Here is a 20,694-nt window from a genome sequence, read left to right on the forward strand (position 1 = left end):
GTGATCCCATTGCGTGTTGAACAACGTCAATCATCCATAGATTCTCGTGGTAACTTCAGTTTCTGTTTGGAACCTCTGTTATATCTTACAGCCCCGGCTATTACTAGACCTTAGTTTCAAATTCTGCAATTTCATATTTGATAAATCCTTTGCTTGAAATTCTAAAATTCCAAACTTGAATAGCATATCTAAATCCTTAGACTTTCAATGTTACTGCTTGCTAGTCTAAATCAATTCTGCGAATATGATTGTGCTAATATAGAACTACATTCTTGAAATATTGAAATAACATCTTTACTGCAGTTTCAACTTGCTACCTTTGTGAAAGAACCAATTGGGACTTGTTTCAGAACAGCACCATACACCCTTTCAAAATTCCTCAACATGAGAAATGTCCACTGATTTATTGTGTTTATGTTTTAGTTAATTAAATTCTTAATTTAAAGTGTTTCGAATGTATGTGCTTATGAAGGTTGAACCGTAGGACTAGGTCAGCCCCTCCCGTCCTAAATCACTCTCCCTCACATTTGAATCTCTCTCTCACTCTCATGACCTCGTCATTTCTTCCCCTTTTCCTTCTTTCTTCTCGGCATCCTCACTTTGTTTCTTCCCTTATTCCCTATATTCTTTCTTTGTTTTCACCTATTTGTTTTTTCCTACATCAGTTCATTTAATCAGTCATTTTTTTTGGATAGAAAAAGAAGAAATTTTGTTGATAATGGGAGAAAATACAAAAAGGAGCATAAGAAATCTTCCTTGAAAGAGTTGTAAGCCAAAAAAAGAAAAAAGAAAAAATAAGAAAATATTAAAACATTATTGCCAGTTGCCACTCGATCACGCTGAAGGTTAGAAAAGGACAACCCTTTTAAACAACCAGCTGCGAAAGTCCACAACAATGCCAAATACCAAATCCTATTCCAAAGCATAGAGCAAGATATCTTCCTTGTGAACAACGAGCTTTCCTCTTCAACCAAATACCCCACAAGACAGCAGAAAAAGCCTGCACCTCCACAAACCGAGCCATCTATACACCTTCCAAATCCTTTATAAGAGAGAGATAACCAATCCTCCATTGACTCCTGATGAACTCAAACTTTTCCAAATACTCCAAATAATTTGGTTCAAAACCCCCAAGAAAAAGGAACAATGAAGAAACAGGTGAGAGGCAGATTTTGATCTAATAAAACATAATGAATATACGTCCGGAGATAAAACGTTGGAGGGCTTCCTACTCTACGATAGATTTTTAGGGTTAGCTCTATGAAGAACAACTAACTAAATAAAAGCCATAATTTTAGAGGGGACTTTAGCCTTTCAAATAGTACAATCAAATAGAAAAGACAGATTTTCTTGGATTAAAAACTCAAAAAAGATTTGCCAGACAACTCCCCCTAAGAGTAAAGAACCCCCATCTGATGAGAAAAAAATTCATTTATGATTTATTAATTTACTAATTCTGTGTGTGCATGCTCGCAGTGAAGTAATAAGGAATCAGCTTCCAAATGGTGTCCTATGTCAGGTATCTCTTCATAAATCCCCTGACATAGTATTGAGTATTAGTTGATTTTGCTGTTTTAATTTTCAGATCTTACATGATTATAGTTTTCAACTGAATCTTGCAGTTGGGTTTTAGAGCAGTTGGGTTTCAGTTTTTTCCATTAATGTATTTTCATTTATTACTTATTTGATCATTAATGGGATTTAACATTTTATTCTTTCCCTTTTCTGGAGTAATGCCTTACTTTCTTATGTGCAAGTTTTTCCATGTTTTGTGGTGCAATTTATGGTTGAGGTTTATGTTTCAGACATTTGTGAACTGCGAAAGAATTCTTTTCCTTTTCTGGAGTAATGCCTTACTTCTTATGTGCAAAATGTTTTGTGGTGCAATTTATGGTTGAGGTTTATCTTTCAAACATTTGTGAACTGCAAAAGAAACAAAAACAAGAGCAAAGTATCAAGCCCCACTACTGCATGAATCATTTTCTGATATTGTCTATTTCAGAGCAACTATCTGGAATTTGGAGTTTTTTGTGCATGCCCATAATGATGCGAGAACTAATCCGCACGGATCCATGCCATAGTTTTGAAATAGTTTTCACCCAATGGTCAACTAACCTAGGGCAAGGAAAAAATGTTCCCTAAAGCAAGTACACAGCGGCAAAGTTGTTGCGGAGGTTACAGGTTTGAGGCATTTAAACAGCCTCTTGCGAAAAAATACCCATCGTGGTCTGCCTCTTTCCTGGACCCTGGGCTGCTGTGCTGAAACTCTGCTACTATTGACTTCAGTGGATGTTATCGCTGATGGAACTCACTGTCTATAGTGAATTACAGTATTTATTTTGCTTTACTCCTTTTCTCCTATTTGGTTATATACTTTTATTGCTATAATGTTCAATAATAAAGTCTTAGTCTTTTTTTTCTCTGACATTCCATCTCTCTCTCTCTGTGCACGCGAGTGTATCATATCTAGTACATAAGCAATTATTATTTTCCTTACTTCATGATGGAATTTGATAATTTTGTCTTATCCCTGAACTTCTTATGTATGACTTTGTTTAGTTTAGTTTAAGGAAAATAGATATTTCAATTTTTTTCTGATGGGCTTCAACTTTCTGTAAAAAACCAGTTTGCTCCATTTGATACGCCTGTTGCTATTGATTCTTTCCTTGCGTGTTGGAAGCCAAATGCAATCATGCTAATGGAAAGTGAACTGTGGCCAAATCTGATTATGAGTGCCTCAGAATATGGTGTAAGTTATATTCCTGCTCATGGATAAATGCCTTTTTTTTTCTTTTGCATGTGAATGCATTTGAGTTGAACAAAGATCATATTTTATCCAAATATGATTTCAAGTGGATAATTGTTTTCACAATTAGTTGTTGTTGAATGATTCCTCGGGGCAGCCTTTAGCAAGTCGGTAGGGTTAAAAATGGGTTGTCTTATTCTGCCTGAATTCAGAAGTTGCTGTAGTTGTATTACTACTTTTTTACAGAATATATGCTTCTTGTTGTATATTACTAACAGTTGTTCAATTTCCTTTCAGATTCCACTGGCTTTGTTAAATGCTCGAATGTCTAAAAAATCATTTAAATTTTGGTCAGGACCAGTTGGGTTTCCACTGATTTCATTGATGCTGTCAAAATTTTCCTTGATTGTTCCATTGGTATGTTATCTTATGCCTTTCTATCAGAGTAATTCCATTGTGTTGTTGCTGATCTTATTTTATTTAGCAGAGCACTATTCAGGCAATCCATTTTCAGCTATTGGAAGCTTCTCCATTCATCATAAACTTTTCTGGTGACCTGAAATATGGTATGCTCATTCATTCATCATATCGAATTCTTTGAAATAAATATTGCGTGCTGAAACAATGTATGTGCATGATAGAAGCTGATAGTGTTCCCACCCCCCCCCCCCTCCCCCCAAACTTTGTATTTTTTACAACTGTTTGTCAGGGATTATAGGTTTTGATGGTTAATTCCAGAACCTGCCAATGCTTATTAGCTAGCATCTAAATCAATTACTTTTGTATTATGATGCTTCTAATGCTTATATTTTAGATTGGCAGAAGGCAATGAGTTCTAATCTGGAGTTATCATTCTCTTCATTCAGCTGTTGAAGATTTTGGTGTCTCCAATGAAGAGTTAAAAAGAATAGAAGACCTGCAGTTACAGCTTGCCCATAGGCGGCTTTGGTTGGCTTCGTCCATACATAGAGGTGAAGAAAAAGGTCTGTAATTCTATTACCAATTTTGATTCTTTCTGTATAAGGTGCCAATCATGCCTAAAAATTTCTTTGAGAAACCGCTTGTAGTTTCCATGATATGATATTATCTTGTTGAAAACAAAGCTCTTGAATTTTGAAAAATTTGTGTCTCAAAGAAATTTTAGGTGTTTTCATTACAATTTGTTAGAATTTGCATATTTTGACGACATGAAGCCTTCAAGGCTACTGCAGTACCATGTTAGATATATCTTTATTTTTAACTACTTGGTTCATAAATTACCTTTTCATTTTCTTGCTACCTCAACTTCCTGCCACTTTTGTCACAGCTTTTACCTTGTGTTTGCATCATTTAATTGTAGTAACATGGATAAATATCTATTATTCTTGTTTCTGTGGTGAAGAAGAGTCTCTAGTCTCCACCTAATATGATGTTTGAGATTCCTTATTTTGGATTTTATTGATGAATTTGACCCATGTGCTATCAGATTGTCTACTAATGGATCTTTGGTGAATCATATTTTCCTCATGATTTATTTAAAGACGTTCTGGTGGAATATTGATTACAATTGTAGTTGAGTTTTTAACCTAGGGCCTAGGGTTGAAATGAGAGGGGGGGAATTTATCATCGTTGAGTTTTGAATCTAGGTTTGAAAAGAGATGCTCAAGAATAGAGTTGTTATGTATTCTAGTGCGTCTCACACTCCAACATCCGCATATTTATATTCAATGTGGAAAGTACAATTATGTCCTTTTTTAGTAATATTCCTGATGTAGAGCATTTGGTGGTTAGGTTGCCACAACATTAAGGTACAGATTTGAACTCTAATGGTAGTAGTGCTGTCAATACTCATGAAGGAGTTAGTGGTGTTGGTGTTATTGGGTCGATGGTGTTGATGGAATTAGTGCTAATGTTGTGGTGGTGAAGATCTTCACGTGGGCTTGAATAAGTTTGTGACTAGTGATGGCCGTGCCATTGATGTTTAAATGTGTATGGACAAGTGGAACTTGTAGTGTTGATGAATGTTCCCTCCCCACCCCCCTGCCCCTCCTTTTTCTTTTTTGTTTTTTTTGTTTTTGTTTTGGGGGGGGGGGGGGGGTGCTGAGGGGTGTGGGATCTACCACGGGGAGGCTTTTTCTATTTTCTGAATTTGATGACAGTCTGTGTCTTGGGGAAGATAATGGGGGTGAGAGTAAGAATGAGGGCGGCCAACACTAGTTGGAAGAGGCTGATGATGAAGGTGATCTGGATTTAAGTGATTGTGAGTCTCATAATTCAGTGACTTGACCTCAATTGATCAAAGCCCCAAGGATATGAAAAAACAAGTGGATCTGACTAGAAAAATGAATTCTAAACCATACAAGAAGATTGAGTTTGAATTGGGTCAGATGTTTCTATCTGTGACCCCATTTAGTGATGTATCGAGAGAATATGCTGATGAGGAAGGATATGATTATAAAGAGGATTTAGAATAAAAATTATGAATTGACTGCTAAGTGGAGATGAGAAGTGCAATTGAGGATACATGGCCTAACACCTGATAGTAGAACCTTTATGGTGAAGAGGGCCAGCATACATGCATTAGGCCAGCAAGAAACAACAACGCAAAAACATTTCACTGTTAAAGTGTACCGCAGCATGAGTTATGATCTAATGCATGAAGTTTTGAACTCACAGTATGGGCTAGATGCTAATGTTATGTATAGGGAAAAGATGGAAAATGAATGAGTGAAGTGAGGGGAAAATATACCGAGTCTTACAAGAGAGTTCCTAAGCATGCTGCTTTCATTAAAATCAACACTGGCACAGTGGTCAAGATTGCATTGCACTTGAAACCAGATGTTGATAAGCCCCTGGTCTTCAAGAGGCTGTTCATTTACATAGTTGCAATGAAGAAGAAATTCCTGCAAGGGTGTAGGTCTTTTATTGGGCAGATGGTTGCTACCTCAAGGGGCCATATAGGAATACTGCTGTAACCCATAATTGGCATAAGGTCGTCTTCCCTCTTGCATTTGCAGTTGTAGAAGCAGACAGGAAGGATGCTTGGAGCTGTGATGTACCACAAGAAGCGGGTATTTGGATGTCATTTAGGCCCCTAACTTATTTATGGGTTCCATTGTGTGGGAATCCTAGAGCAGATTTTTAGAATCCAGTATTGGAGGGGATTACGAAAATATTAGATGGTTGTTACTTGGAAGGGTGCCCTTTTCTCTCTTGGCAGTAGAATTACACTTATCCAGGCTTGTCTGTTTAGCATCTGATTTTATTTTATTTTTTTATCTGTTTTTAGAATTCCTGTGGGAGTCATTAGCAAGATTGAGAGAATTATGAGGGATTTTTTGTGGTCTGATCTTGGGGGGGGGGGGGGGGGGGGGGGGGGGGGGGGGGGGTCGTAGGGACCATTTAGTTAATTGGGCAGTGGGGTTTGGGTCTTGGTAATTTGGTGTCTAAAAACATTGCAGTTTTAGCTAAATGGTTATGGCACACTTCCCCATGGAAGATAATTCCCTATGGCATACGCTATTCACAGTAAGTTTGGGTTCGATGAGAATGGGTGGGATACCAATGCTAGCTTGAGATATTCTTTGGGGAGCTGTGGATGTCTCTTTCCCAGATTACTCTGTTTTCATCCTTCGCACTAAATTTGTAGTGGGGATGAGATCCCGAATTCATTTTTGAAAAGACCCATGGTTCAGAATGATTCCTTTTGCATTTCTTTTCCTCGTTATTTTAGATTGTGATATGACCCAAACCAAATTTTTTCTTTCTTTGTGGACAGTGGGAGTGGGTTTCCAGTCTCTTAGAATCTTCATTTTAAGAGACCTTTGAATGATAGGGAGATTTATTTATTTATTTATTTTTTGAATGATAGGGAGATGGTGGAGTTGTCTTCCTTGTTAGTATTGAACAAATGTAAATTATCCTTGGGTAGGGATGCTCACTCTTGCTGTCTGGATCATTTGGGGGTGCTTTCTTGTAAATCATTCTTTGATTTTTACCTATTCAAATTATCTCTTTCCTCTTTATTTAGTTATTTGGAAGGTTAAAATTCCCCCCAAAATTAAAGTGTTTACTCGGTTGTTTGTGCTTAACAAAATTAATACCAATAACTTGCTGCAGATTAGGAGACCTTTGAAGGCTCTTTCTTTAGATGTTTGTGTGCTCTGTTATAGGAATTCCAAAACAGCCTCTAACTTTTGTGATTTTGCATGGAGGATTTGGAATAATTGTTTAATTTTATGGAAGAGAGTTGGGTCTGCCGTATTCAGTGGAAGAATTATTAATCACTGCTTTTGCGGGCTTCGGTAGAAGGAGGGATAGGGCAGCTCTAAGGAAGTCTAGCAAGTATGTAGTTTTATGGGCTATTTGGTTGGAACGCAATGTGTGGATTTTTTTGGGGAAGAAGTTGAATTCATATTTGGTGTGGGAAAATATTCAGTTCTTGACTTCTTTATGGTGTATTGGGTTTGGAATTTTTAGAGAAGCTAGCTTGCAGGATTTAAATGGGATTGGAAGAATTGGTTGGATTGATTTATGTTTTTTAGTTTTTCTGGTTTGTTCCATATTTTTTTTGGGAGATGCCTATTCTCCCCGCTGTAAATTTTCTTCTTATTAATGAATTTATTTTTCTATAAAAAAAATAAAAAAGTAGATGGATCAATTCAACCCAATTTGGAGGCCTATGTCAAAGATTAGGGTCAATGGTGGGTCCTGAACCCAAATGTGCTTAGTTAGTTAGTTTAATTATATGCGTTTAGTTTGCTTTTATTAGATAAATCACCTTAATACCCATTTTTGTCTGCCCCTTCCTTGAACCCTGCATATGTGGGAGCTTTGTGCACTGGGCTGCCCATTTTTAGTTTGCTTGTATTAGGATTATGCATATTTGGGGGCTTGTTTATAAAGTTTGTGTATTTTAGGGGTATGGTTGTAAATTAATGTAGTTTTAGGAGTATATGTGTAATTTCACTTGTTAGTGACTTTCTTATAGATACTGTGTGAAAGCCATTTTGTCAGAACTGAACATGATCTCTTTCTCTCTCGCTCTTGCTCTTGCTCTCTTTCTCTCTTGCGAATGTTCTCCGTCCATGGATATGGAGGAGAATCTCCTCAAGTTGGTGCTGATTGAAAGCAAGACTTCCAATTTGCATTTGGAAAAGATTGGAGAAGGGGATTTTGTTCATTTGAAGGAGAGATCTCAACTCAGGAATTGGTGGTTCAAGATCACGCTTTTGTCCGCAAGGTGGGTGTGTGATTTATCTCCCTTAATTTACAGCTTGGAGCATTGCTCTTGCCATGGAACATTTGGTAGATTGCTTTTCTGGGTGGTGAGTAGATTGAATTGCAAAGGGAAATTCTTGGATGTGGGAATATGGCCAAACAACAAGAGAAACTCTATATTCATTCTGGGGGGTTGAAAGGGGAAAATTGGCGTGGCTTCATTGAATCATTGCAGTCGGTGGGAGGTAAGCAAAAGATCCCTAATCCCAAGGGAGAGTTTGGGAAGGAGTCTACACAACCAAACAGTCTTTGGAGTTGGAAGAATGCCTTGGTCAGGGAATTTTCGCCAAAGGTCCAGCAGGGTGGGTGGTGTTGCAGCAACTGTGGAGGTACGACACGATCTCTGGTGAGTATCATTGTGACAGATGGTCCATTGGATACCACTTCAGCTAGGGTTTGTGATGTGGAGAGGGATGAGGGCCGGGAGCCCAAGAATAAAGGAGTGGGCTTAGAGTTGGGTGGGCCAGGGATTATACATATTACTTTGAATTTGGATCAGCAGTTGGGTGCTATTGGGCATGACCCAAGTGTATTTAAAGGGCAGCCCGATCACACTAACTTGTTTTCTGGAGCAGGCTCAAGTCATATCTCAGGCTTTGCAAGGTCCTTTTTTTTTTTTATATATCAGGTCCAAAGCCCATTGGAGAATTCCATTGAGCAGCCCTTGGTTTTGGGTAAATCACCTTATAACAAGCCCCAGAGTTTGCAAGAGGTAGCTGCAGAGATGGGTAGCTACACAGATGTGCACGCCGAACTTGGTTTTGGGCAGAGCAAGGAGGTGGAGGAGAAACATCATCAAGGTACCTATTCTACGACCAGAGAAGGGGGAGTCTCTGTGGATGAGCAACCTGAGAAGTTAATTGGTAGGCAGACTGATGGGGGAAGGTATTTATTGAGTACATATGAGTTTTACAATGGTGTTCCTATGGAGGATGGGTGTAAGGAGGTTCTTATGGAGGATTATGGTTTGAATGTTCGAAATGGGAATCATGATGTTGCAAGCTTTAGTAATGACAAGGCAAGGATGAATGGGGTAAATGATCCTCTGGTTGTTGATGAGGCAGCAGCATTAAAGGTGTATGCTCGTGGCCCGTGGGAGGAAGAAGAGCATGGAAATTAAAATGATGCAATTGGGAAGAGTTTTACGGTATACAAAAAGCCAATTAAGGATTGTTTGGAGCCACCTGTAGAAAACCACTTTTTTTTTTTTTTTCTTTCCCAAAAGTACTTATCTAAAAGTAGTTTGTAATCACTTCTTATAAATACTTTTTCAAATAAGTACTTTTTTCAAGAAAAAAATATTTTTTTAAAGAATACTTATTTTCCTAAGAAAATTAGTTTGGAAAAGTACTTATTTAAGTGTAAACCAAATACTGCTTGAAGCTCCTAAAAAAAGAGTGATGATAATTTTTACATTGAAGACACAAATGGAGTGAAAATAATCTTAAATAAAAGATTTAGTGGGGAAACTTCTTTGGAGTAGAAGAAGTGGAAGATGTATCAGATGAGGAGGGTGATATGGTTAGTGATTTTGATTGTGATGAGGGGTTTTTCGTGGATAAGGTTCATGAACATCTTGGTTATGGATCAGATGATTCTGATTTTGTGGGGGCTCATTCTTCTCCAGTGGATGATATGGAATGAGTTCTTGGTTTGAGGAATCATGAATTAGAAGAGGTAGAAGAGAAGATTGAGCAGAATGAGATCAAACACTGATTTTGTTTTTTTGTATTTAACATATGCTGGATAAAAAAGGTATGCAGCTAGCAGACTCAGAAGGAAAGGGAGTTCGCTTGGATGAAGGCATAATCAAGGCTAGTAAGGGGCAACAGGATTTGTTAATTTGCAGTGTTCCATCAATTATAATGGGAAAAGTCTGAAGAGAGGCTTTCTTAGGTAGTGTTTTGTTTAGGCTTAGGTACGGTCTTGGGTGGAGGGTAATAGTGGTTTGGATTGTGGGCAGTTTTGGTTTGGGGTGGTCCTAATTTTTATTTTTATTTTCATTGAGGATTTCTGATCCTCTACTGCTTGCATTTTATTTTTCTCTCTTAATATATCTTCTTTTATTATCTAAAACAAAATGTTGCTAGCAGTTTTTGAATTTGAATTGAGAAAGTGTATGTGTTTTCCCCTTGTATCTGTCTCTTCTCTCTTCTTTTCCCCCTTCTTCCCTTCTCCCCTCCTTTGTTCTTTCATGGCTACAGATCCTTGGTGTTGCCCCTGCACCAAGTTGGTTTTTACATTTCCTGCATGCCACACTTGCACATGGAATCCAAAATAGGGCTCTGACCTTCATGTTAGAGAGGGGATAGGTAAGATGTTTACTTGCCAATGCATCCTTCCCTCCATGTTGTGGGGTTTGGTTAGCTCACTGATGTTTACTAATATATGGATTCTATTGCAGGGCTTGGTTGAATCTTTGTATGAGAAGTTTCGGGAATCCAGCAATTGATTCTGCTGTAGGCGTCTTTAAGTTCCAGGACTTGAGTTTGATCAGGCAATTGAGTCAACGAGAGCACGTGATCTGAGTGCATACAGTGACCCTTGAAGATTCCATATTTGGGCAATGCATGCTGCATTCAACCATTAGGTAAAAGAAAGCACTTAACCAGTGACATGATTACAGTTGGTTAGGTAAGTTTATGGGGAAGCTGATCTTGACCCTTAAAGGCCCCATCAGTTAGGGAGGCTTTGGATTATGTTGCATTCAAGTGTATGTGATGCAGGGGCAGCGTCGCCTTCAAGGTTCTGCAGCCATGGAGAAATTAGAAGAGATGAAGGAGGGGAGGGGAGGAGAGAGGAGACACCAGGGGGGAACTCACGTTCAATTAACAATTCAAATTCATCAACTAACTACAACATGACTTTCACACACTATTTATAAGAGAGCCTCTTCACATGAAATTACACAAACCCCTAAAACTACATTATGTTACAAATATACCCCTACTTTAGACAAATATTACAAACAAGCCCACAAAATACACATAATACTGTACTAATTAAACTAAATACATAATAAACTACTAATTAAACCCAACAATTATCAATCCAATTATTCTTAAGTAGTCTTTAACATGGAGTTTCCCAAGGTCTTGCTTCTTGTCCTACTTCAACTCTCCCCTAGTTAAAAAAAATTTGGCCTCGAATTTTGAGGTGTTGGAGGATCAAAAATGAGAAGCAAACTTGGATTCATCAAAAGCCAGCGGTTGAATAAGACAAGAAACCATGCTTCATTGGCCGCATCATAGACTTGACTTGAGAATTAGCATCAATGAACTCATTAGGGATGACGAACTCTACAAAAGGAATGTTTGAAAGACTTTGGATGCCTTCAAACACATTCATTGCCTTAGTTGTAGTGTCTTTAAGTTGAGAAATTTTGGCGACATGATCAATAATCTCAGATTCTTTGTCTTGGTTAATTGGTGGAGCAGACTTCAAAACGATTTTCTTCCCATTACAATGGAAGACATGTGTTCTCAAGCCCCTGAGTCACACTCAAATCATCCAACCAAGAAGAACCAAGGATACATGGCCAATCTTAATAGGTATGATATCACACCAAACATTATCAAAGTAAGCACCCATTTGGATAGGAAGCAAACATCTTTCATAAACATGTAAGGTAGTGTTATCATTCCAAGATATGTCATAAGGCTTTGGATGGGGTTCTGGATAAAGTTGCATACGAATGACTCCATTTAATGAAACCACATTCATTGGACATCTCCTATCAATGATTATTTTGCAATCTTTTCTCCACATTTGAGATAGGTGTTGAAAAGCTTGAAATTGTGCCCAAAGTTTAGCAAATGGCATTCCTTTTTTTTTTCTTTTTCTATAATTTGTCTCTATGTTGCATAATTTATGCTTATACATGCTGCAGCTATATATGTCAACCCTTTAACACAATTACCCATGAGCCTTACTCCCAATTTCTCGGGAAAAAAAAAAAAACTATCTTTAATTTACCTTGATATTGATTGTCCTGCTGAGATGAAACAAATTCATGAAGAAAACTCACAAATTACAGCAACAAAATCTGATTTTTGATGCTGGCAGTAACAATTTCTAGGGTGTCGTTCCAAATTATCATGTTTGCTTACAATAGATTGTGTCCGCGATTAAATATCAAGCTGCAGATCAAATTATCGTGGAGAAATTCAAAATTTTGTTGCTGCAGGCAATTTCTCATGAGACAGGAGATTGTAGGGAGACTTTCTCACATGCTTCACCAGCGCGTGAGGTGCGTGAGTCACCGGTGGTGAGATTCCGGCGATGAAACTTCGGGTGACTGCAGATCAGTGGTTGGGGAGCACAGTGCTGGGGTTGGTGTGATTAGAAAAAACACAAGACACTAGTGATTCTTAAAGGCTGATGGCTGGAGTATGTTTGGCCGGCGTGTGGGGTACTCCGGTTGTTGGACGGCGCTGAAATTTTTCACATATATTTCCTGTTATTCCAAAAAATCCGGCCCCCAGCCACAAATACAATCCGGCTTACAGCCATTTAAACAAAACCCCGGCTCTCGGCCGTCATATCAAATCCCTGCATTATTCACAAGCATTTCTAGCATTTCGCAAACAATTTTAGTATTTCATAAAAAGTTCAGTATTTTCAAAATCCTAAATCCAGATATACAATAATTCAAACCAATTAAATCATTTGTCACACGATTTCCACATTTTAACATAACCATATAAACAAACAAGCTTTCCACTGTTCATTTTATTCAAAAATACTATACCATATATCCTAAGTTTGTAAAATCCATTTCGAATAGTTGGTTTTCAAAATAACCTTTACATTCTTTAATATATATATAAACATAACAATTAATCAATTTCCATAAAATTACGAACTTAACTTAATCCCCTTACTTGAATCCTGCAAAGCCTGGTAAAAATTCCCACCCATGCTCGGACTGTTCAAAACTCCAAACCCTGAAATCACATTATTCCCAATAAAATCAACTCAACCCCAAAATTATAATTTCCTTAATATTCCTAGGCTCACAAAATTCCAAATAACTATTTAACATTTCCTAAGCCTATAAATTCCAAATAAATAATTAGATTACCAAAAATAACTAATTTGCTTAATTCCCTAAATCCCACTCCCGCTTTGAAGTAGTGTCTAGGACCCCTAAATTGAAAATTCGCTTCGTCCAAAATGACGACGATCGAGATTAGGACCCCGTGGTGGTGCCCGATCGTCGATTTAGTTGAAGATTAAAGGAGAAATTAATGAATTAGAGGGAGTATACCTTTCCCCAGGAGTGGTGCTTACGCCTCTCCTACGACAAATCCGCTTCGTAAGAAATGTCGGTAGCGGAGATAGGATCCTAGTGGTATTTTCTGTTTTTCGATCGACTGAATATTGGAGAAGAAATTGAGGAGGGTGGGAGAGGAGACGAGGAGAGACGAGGGGTGGGGTGGCTTTGCAATTTAGATGGTGAGTATGATATATATGCAATATATATATTATTATAATATAATATAATATTATATTATATTATTGTATTATTAAATCAATAAAAATTATTATTTAATTAATTAATAATAATAATTATTTTTTAATTAATTAATTATTATTATTATTATTATTATTATTTTTTTACATTTCCAGGTATATCCTTTTCTGGGGCGTTACATTCACCCCTCTTTATAAAAATTTCGTCTTTGAAATTTGTTAGATACAATCCCAAGTAAGATCCATTATTAACCTAACAAGTTTTGAGTTAGTCTTTTAAACCACTCTATTAGAACTGGTATCTAACATAAATCGATGGATTATACATTCTGTCCTAATACACCTTACTTTAGCACCATTACTCAACAACTTTAATTTCCATTTCCGGTCTTCCAAGATCTAACACCGATATAATCTTAGAAGAATCAATAGATATTTGTCCTTTGTTTATGATACGACTCAAAAATTTCGTATTAGTTGTTTAGAACCCACATTCCTTGTTTAGTATATAACTAATGCTCTCATAATGTTTGTAAAATTAACCACAAATGTTGTTCATGCTCTTCTTGAGTCAATTAATTAAAGACACAAAGTTACTAAAATTGAGTCAATACTTTATATACACATATATGAATTTGAAAAATGATTGGTATCAAATATCAATAGTTGAATACATTAATACAATTTTACAAATTTATAACATAGCACATGTCACCACCAAAATGAATGACGTGGAGGGTCTTCATAATTTGCATCTCTATCTTGAGATTGGGATTGGGAATTATCTCCCCATCCTTGTGGAAATACATAGTTGAATAAGCCCATGTTTACGTCATTTCGCTGTTGCTTCTAAAAATCTACTGGTGGTGAAGATCCAACTGATATAGGAGGTGCATAATGTCCTCCTTGACCATATCCTAAATAATATCTATAAGTTGGGGTTGGGGCTGGCTCTGAGTAGTGTGTAGAAGAAGACTCACTAGATCCTGAGATGCTTGATCCACTAGGATAAAGAGAAGACACATAATATGGATCATAGTGTTGAGAATTTTAAGATGTTGGATATGCTTGATGAGATTCATATGATTGTGATGATGAATCATCTAAACCAAAGTCGCCAAAACTACGAAGCACACCATATGAATCTTCAGCAGAATCACGATCTCAGTGTTGGTGACTTCTTCTAGTTTGTGCACTATGACTCTCACTAGGGTCACCACTAGTAGCACTCCTTCTCGTGGGTTGTGAAGATTGGTACCCTGGAGGAATACCCAAGTTATAATTTTCAAGTATATCACATAGTCCATAACGACTAGAAGGATATGTGTCTCTTACAAATGATGTCCCCGTGTCATACCCATAATAATATTCTACACCGCCGTCACTACCACCACCACTACCACCCTATCCAACCCCAACTCCAGTACCACTACCACCATCATCATCACTTGGTGGGCTCAAACCAAGATTGTCATCACTTTGTGTATGTTCAGGGCTTGAACACGAATCATGCACGTTTATTGGTGGTTGATAATCTCCTTCTGTAGTTTCACCAACCTCCTCATCCAACCAATTTGAATTGTCCTAACCGTCGAGTAGTGGCCTCTCTCTCTCCTCTAACCATGGACTCAAAGGATCATCTTCTTCGAAAATTTAGTCCAAATTGATAGGATTGAATCTATCTTCAATTTCCCGTTGACTTCTTCTCATTGTATGTCTTAACTTTAACCTCATGTTGTAATGTACGGAAAAAAAAATTTTGTAGTCTCATGTACTTTAATCTATTTCTTGTTTTGTATGGATGAGGCTAAAGGTGCTCCAATTACGCTCACAGTTTGAAGCTAATGTGGTCTTGCTAAGAACTCTTATTGCTATTCTTAGAAGCTCGGGACCACACATGTCGTAATGAATCCACCATTCGGCTGCATGAATAATTAAACGGAGTTTTATGTCAGTATAGCGTATTTTTCAAAAATCAAATTTGAACATAAAGAGAGAAGATAGAGTCATCCATTATTTGACTATATTTACTAGGATTTGTTTGTTTCATTGCCCTTTGAGCCAAAGGGGTTCCAAATGTCTCCTCCCTATCGATATAGCAACAACTAAAAAAGGATAATTGTGAAATATAATTAATTAATTAGATGTATTAATAATTATTCTAGAAAATATTACAGAATACTAAAACAATTAATTATTCAATTTAATGGAACCAATACTTGATTAATAGCCCGAATTTGAGTATCTATAGCGCGTACCAACTTGGTTATCACTTTTTTAATCCCATCTATGACTTCTCTAGCAACTTTAGGAGGGGTGGGGTACCATAAAGAAATTGTGGGTTAAAAAAATATCCTAAAATTAAATCTAGAAACATATTAATCAATAATAGTTTTTTAATGCAACGATGCATAATATGCATAATTTTAAAGTTAAACTAATCAGAAATTGTATTGGATTTATACTTACCAGCAGCATGCAAATCTTGTTGCAATTGAAAACTCCATCGATTGTTAATAATTTTCCAATAGTCTTTGTAGAACCATCAATCTTTTTGAATGACCAACTTTCCCCTATCAATTGCCTCGATATGAAACCCATGATTGGTTTTTTATCACCATAAACCAATTTAAGAACTTTTACTAAGGGTTCCTGCACTTTAATTATATTGGAGGCATTTCGCCAAAACTCTTTGCTTAAGATAATATTCTTCGCATCATATATTGAGTCTGATTTGCCATCCCAAACCTTGAGTTTTTCCAAACATCAGATGTGGACATTTCTGTTAATGCCTGTTTATGCCTAACAATAGTCTCCAAGGCAATAAAGTTGGTGGCAAATCGAGTGATGACAGGACGAAGTAACTTTCTATTATTTGTGAATTTCTTCATGAAATTCATTGTTCATGTGTGGTTGTAAATAAAAGAGGTTATTGTTCTTACATCTTCTAAGACCTTCTTCAACCACCTCATCCATTAATCTGAAATGAAATTATATATTTAATAATTACTACTACTTAATTAAAAACATACAAGTCCATAATACTATTTGCATTTACAGTTGAAGTTAGAAAATTAATTGAATTAATATTCAACTGTTCTTTTCGGCACATTAGAGGCATCAACTGACTTATGAAACACGGTGCTTCTATTGCAGTAAACTAAAATTTTTGTTATGTGTTTTCTAGTTGGTCCTGACCAACCATCACACATAATGGTTACACCTCTCTCCTTCCAAATGCTAGCAAAAGAAGATATATAATCTTTCATTTCTTGATACCTTTGCTCGAAATAAATTTCAGATATCTCATAGGGTGATGGACCCTTCACCTCCTTTCCAACCTCTGCAGCAACATCAAACATAGACTGCATAAATGGAGGGTCAACTACATTTGGTGGAATCCGATTATAAATTAGGAATTTTCCAACTGCTTTCCCTAATTTACTTTTTAAACCTTTCAATAACTTAGTGTTGGTTTGGGCTTCTGCTTCTTCTTGTCTTTTTTGTTTATCTCTTTTATTCTCAGCATAATGTTGTAGATGTTTCATCATTTGTTCTCTTACTTGTGTGGTCACATTTGAACATCCAGCCACTTGACCCTTTTTATGTGCCAAGTGTTGTTACAAGCTTGTAATGTCTCCTTTAATTATCTTCCCACACAATTTGCACATAATAACATGTTTGTTATCGTCCATCGGAGTATCAAAATGCCTTCCGATGTCCTCACTAGGTAAGTTCTCATTTCCTTTATCACGTGCCATCTTGATAGACTTGATTTGATGATCTCTACACAAAACACATAGAAAATACAAAGTTACAATCCTTTTAAAAAAATTAAAGGTATAATATAATTAGTAAATGCTAAATAGTCCTTCTAATTTTAAATATTTATTAGGTAAAAATAAAATATAATCTTTGATTAAAAATAATAAATAATGTTTATTTAAAATATTTAAATAATTAAAATTGTAAAATATTAGATATTTTATATATTTCAAAATATATATGATATATATTTAAAAATGGTTTTCCTAACTACTACTAGTAAGGATTTAACTTTAATGCACTGTTTTTATATATATATTAAAATTGGCGTAAATGAAAAGTTTATTATTTATTAATTTTTTTTGGAGATCCAAAAAATTTTACCAACACATTCTTGAAATTTAATTAAAAAGGATAAAAATCTAGCTTGAAATTTTAAAAAATATTGATAAATTTTCCGAACATTTGGTGAAAAGGCATGTCTCCTTGGTCATAAATAAATAAGTCGAGAAGGCAAGTATCTTATAAATAAAAAAACAAAGGAGATTTTTGAGATTATTAAAATCACGAAGGAGATTTCTATTTTTCTTGGTTAAATTTCAAGGATGTTAGTGTTATTGTCTTTGAATATTTGTGAAAAATAATTTTTCTATCTAATATTTAAATTTAACATGCATCAATCATAAAATTTCATGTTAATACTTGAGTTCACACAAATGAAAAAAAGACATAATTTAACGCGAATTTTGTGGGCTTCATTGCACTTCAAATGGCTGGATTAGAAGATTTATGAAGAATGGTATTATATATATTTTTAAAAAATATATATAAAAAGTAAGTTTCATCTTCGTTTTATTTCTTCCCAACAGGCCAACATTGAATAAAATTAAAATGAAATTCTATTGTAACATGATTAAAAAATCAGAATTATTAATGTATTAAGTTAAAATTTTGTTTATTAATTTATCAATTTTTACTTTATTTGACAACTAAAAACAAAAAATAGATCATGCATAGATTTTTTTTTTACCCAATTTCAAATTTGAGGTCAAAGTGATGTTTAAAAACTTGAAAAATATTAAAAAAAAAGAAATATGTGATGGAGCTAACCTTTCATAATTACTTTTCAAGAAAATAAGGCAATTAAAATATACAATGAATTAAGAAAAAATTATTTTACATGTCATTATTGTTGATTTTTAATTTTTTATTATATTAAATTACTTTTTTTATTCGATTTAACATACGACAAAATATAATTTCTTGAAAAGATATAATGAAAAGTTGAAAACTAAGTAAGGTTTAAGATTTAAGTGGGTAGTGGGTACTCTGTGCGCGCTGGAGATTGGAGTGTTGAGTGTAGGCCGTAAAGGAGTCTCGAAGTGACGAACGGTCGAAGACTTGAAAGTCAAAATCGAAGGGCTGGCGAGTGGCGACAATTGGCACAGGGAGCTGCTGTAGGGCTAACGACGATTCGCGGAGGCGGCGGAGCTACTGTAGGGTTATCGATGACTTGTGAAGCTGTTGCAAGGTTGCGATTGCTTGAGGGGGGCAGATATAAGGCTTTGAAGATTGAAATAAGAGAAATGGAGGTGAAGGCTGACTATAGCAATTCAACGAGCAAGCCTTCTTATTTAGCTTCCAAGTCCAACAACAAATCAAAGTTACGATTTTCTTCTTTTCAATCTTTTGAATGGTAGTTCTGTCAAGGATGAGTGGTTGAGAGAGGGAGAAAGCAGGGAATTTTCCTTCGAATCGAAGAAGACAAGCAGATGCTTGAAAATTCGGCTGGCAGACTGTCGGCCAGTGTAACGGCCGTTACGGACCGTTACGCTGTGAATTTTTTCCTCCTTGCAATATCAACCTGTATCGGTTTCAGCCCCCTCATTTTCTGTTATGTAACGGCCTTTATTTAAAACCATGCAAGAGATAGCCACATAATTTAGAAATGAGAGGTGAGAGAATGAAGTAAAGAAGAAGAAGAGATGGTGCAGAGAAATAGACAAGAAGAAGAGGACAGATTGCTGCTGGGCAGCACGAAATTATGGACAGAACGGGAGATCAGAAACAGAGAAGAAAGAAGAAGAGATGGTAGAAGAGGAAGAGAAAAGGAGAAGAGTGAGGAAGAATGGGTGGACTGAAATGGATGAATGGAGATCTTGGTTGGGCTCTGATACCAAATTATGTAAGGGCAGCATCAAGGTTGTGTAGCCATGGAGAAATTAGAAGAGAGGAAGGAGGCGAAGGGAGGAGGGAGGAGATACCAAAGGTGGGGGGGGGGGGGGGGGGGGAGAGGGGGGAACTCACGTTCAATTAACAATTGAAATTCATCAACTAGCTACAACATGGCTTTCACACACTATTTATAAGAAAGCCTCTTTGCATGAAATTACACATAAATGTCAAAAAAAAAAAAAAAAACTTTTCATTTACGCCAATTTTAATATATATATATATATATATATATATATATATATATAGTTAGGAAAATCATTTTTAAATATTTGAAAAATATATATCCATGCATTAATTTTAAAACCTTACGGGTAGTATTTAGGAACATCATTCTTAAATATATATCATTTTTATGACTATTATTTTACTAATAAATAAAATATCTAATATTTTATAGTTTTATTTTTTAAATATTTTAAATGAACATTACTTATTTTTTTTAATCAAAAATTATATTTCATTTTTACGTAATAAATATTTAAAAATAGAAGGACAATTTAGTACTTACCATTTAGTATTTACTAATTATATTATACCTTTCATTTTTTTTTTTTTTGTAAGGATTGTAACTTTGTATTTTTTATGTGTTTTGCGTGGCGACCATCAAATCAAGTCTATCAAGATGCCACGTGAGAAAGGAAATGAGAACTTACCTAATGAGGACATTGGATGGCATTTTGGTACTTTGGTGGATGGTAACAGACATGTTATTATGTGTAAGTTGTGTGAGAAGATAATTAAAGGAGGCATTACACGCTTGGTTCATAAAAAGGGTCAAGTGGCTGGATGCTCAAATGTGACCACACAAGTAAGAGAACAAATGATGAAACATCTACAACATTATGCTGAGAAGAAAAGAGATAAACAAAAAAGGCAAGAAGAAGTAGAAGCCTAAATTAGAGGAGGTTTTGAGAATTTGAGCGATAAAGAAGATTCGGAAGAAAAAAGAATGAGATTTGTTCGACAAGAAAGCACACGATCACAACAACAATGGGAAGAGAGACAACGATTTTGAGCAAGAACAACTGGAGGGGATAATATTTATGAAGAGGGAGGTGGCTCTGGCAGTGGTGCTGCTAGTGGTTTTAGTAGAATTCGATCTTATAGTGTTCGAGAAGTTGGAGGTAATGGACGACAATGAATCAATCACGATGCCCTTGAAGCTAGACTAAGGGCAATGGATCCTATTTTAGAAAGAAGCAAGAGTGAAAAAC

At 35.9% G+C, this 20,694-nt stretch overlaps 1 protein-coding gene across 1 annotated transcript in view; it reads left to right on the forward strand.

Moving 5' to 3' along the window:
• LOC131168131 (probable 3-deoxy-D-manno-octulosonic acid transferase, mitochondrial) overlaps window positions 1–20,694 on the forward strand; it is an 87,121-nt gene that overhangs the window by 23,360 nt on the left and 43,067 nt on the right. The window contains exons 3-7 of the mRNA XM_058127365.1: window positions 1,477–1,519; window positions 2,627–2,749; window positions 3,044–3,163; window positions 3,234–3,312; window positions 3,613–3,729. Of these exons, the coding sequence (XP_057983348.1) occupies window positions 1,477–1,519; window positions 2,627–2,749; window positions 3,044–3,163; window positions 3,234–3,312; window positions 3,613–3,729 (482 nt within the window). The remainder of the gene's footprint in view (window positions 1–1,476; window positions 1,520–2,626; window positions 2,750–3,043; window positions 3,164–3,233; window positions 3,313–3,612; window positions 3,730–20,694) is intronic.

The sequence above is a fragment of the Malania oleifera genome, chromosome 11, assembly GCF_029873635.1.
Source record: "Malania oleifera isolate guangnan ecotype guangnan chromosome 11, ASM2987363v1, whole genome shotgun sequence".
NCBI classification, from domain to species: Eukaryota; Viridiplantae; Streptophyta; class Magnoliopsida; order Santalales; family Ximeniaceae; genus Malania; species Malania oleifera.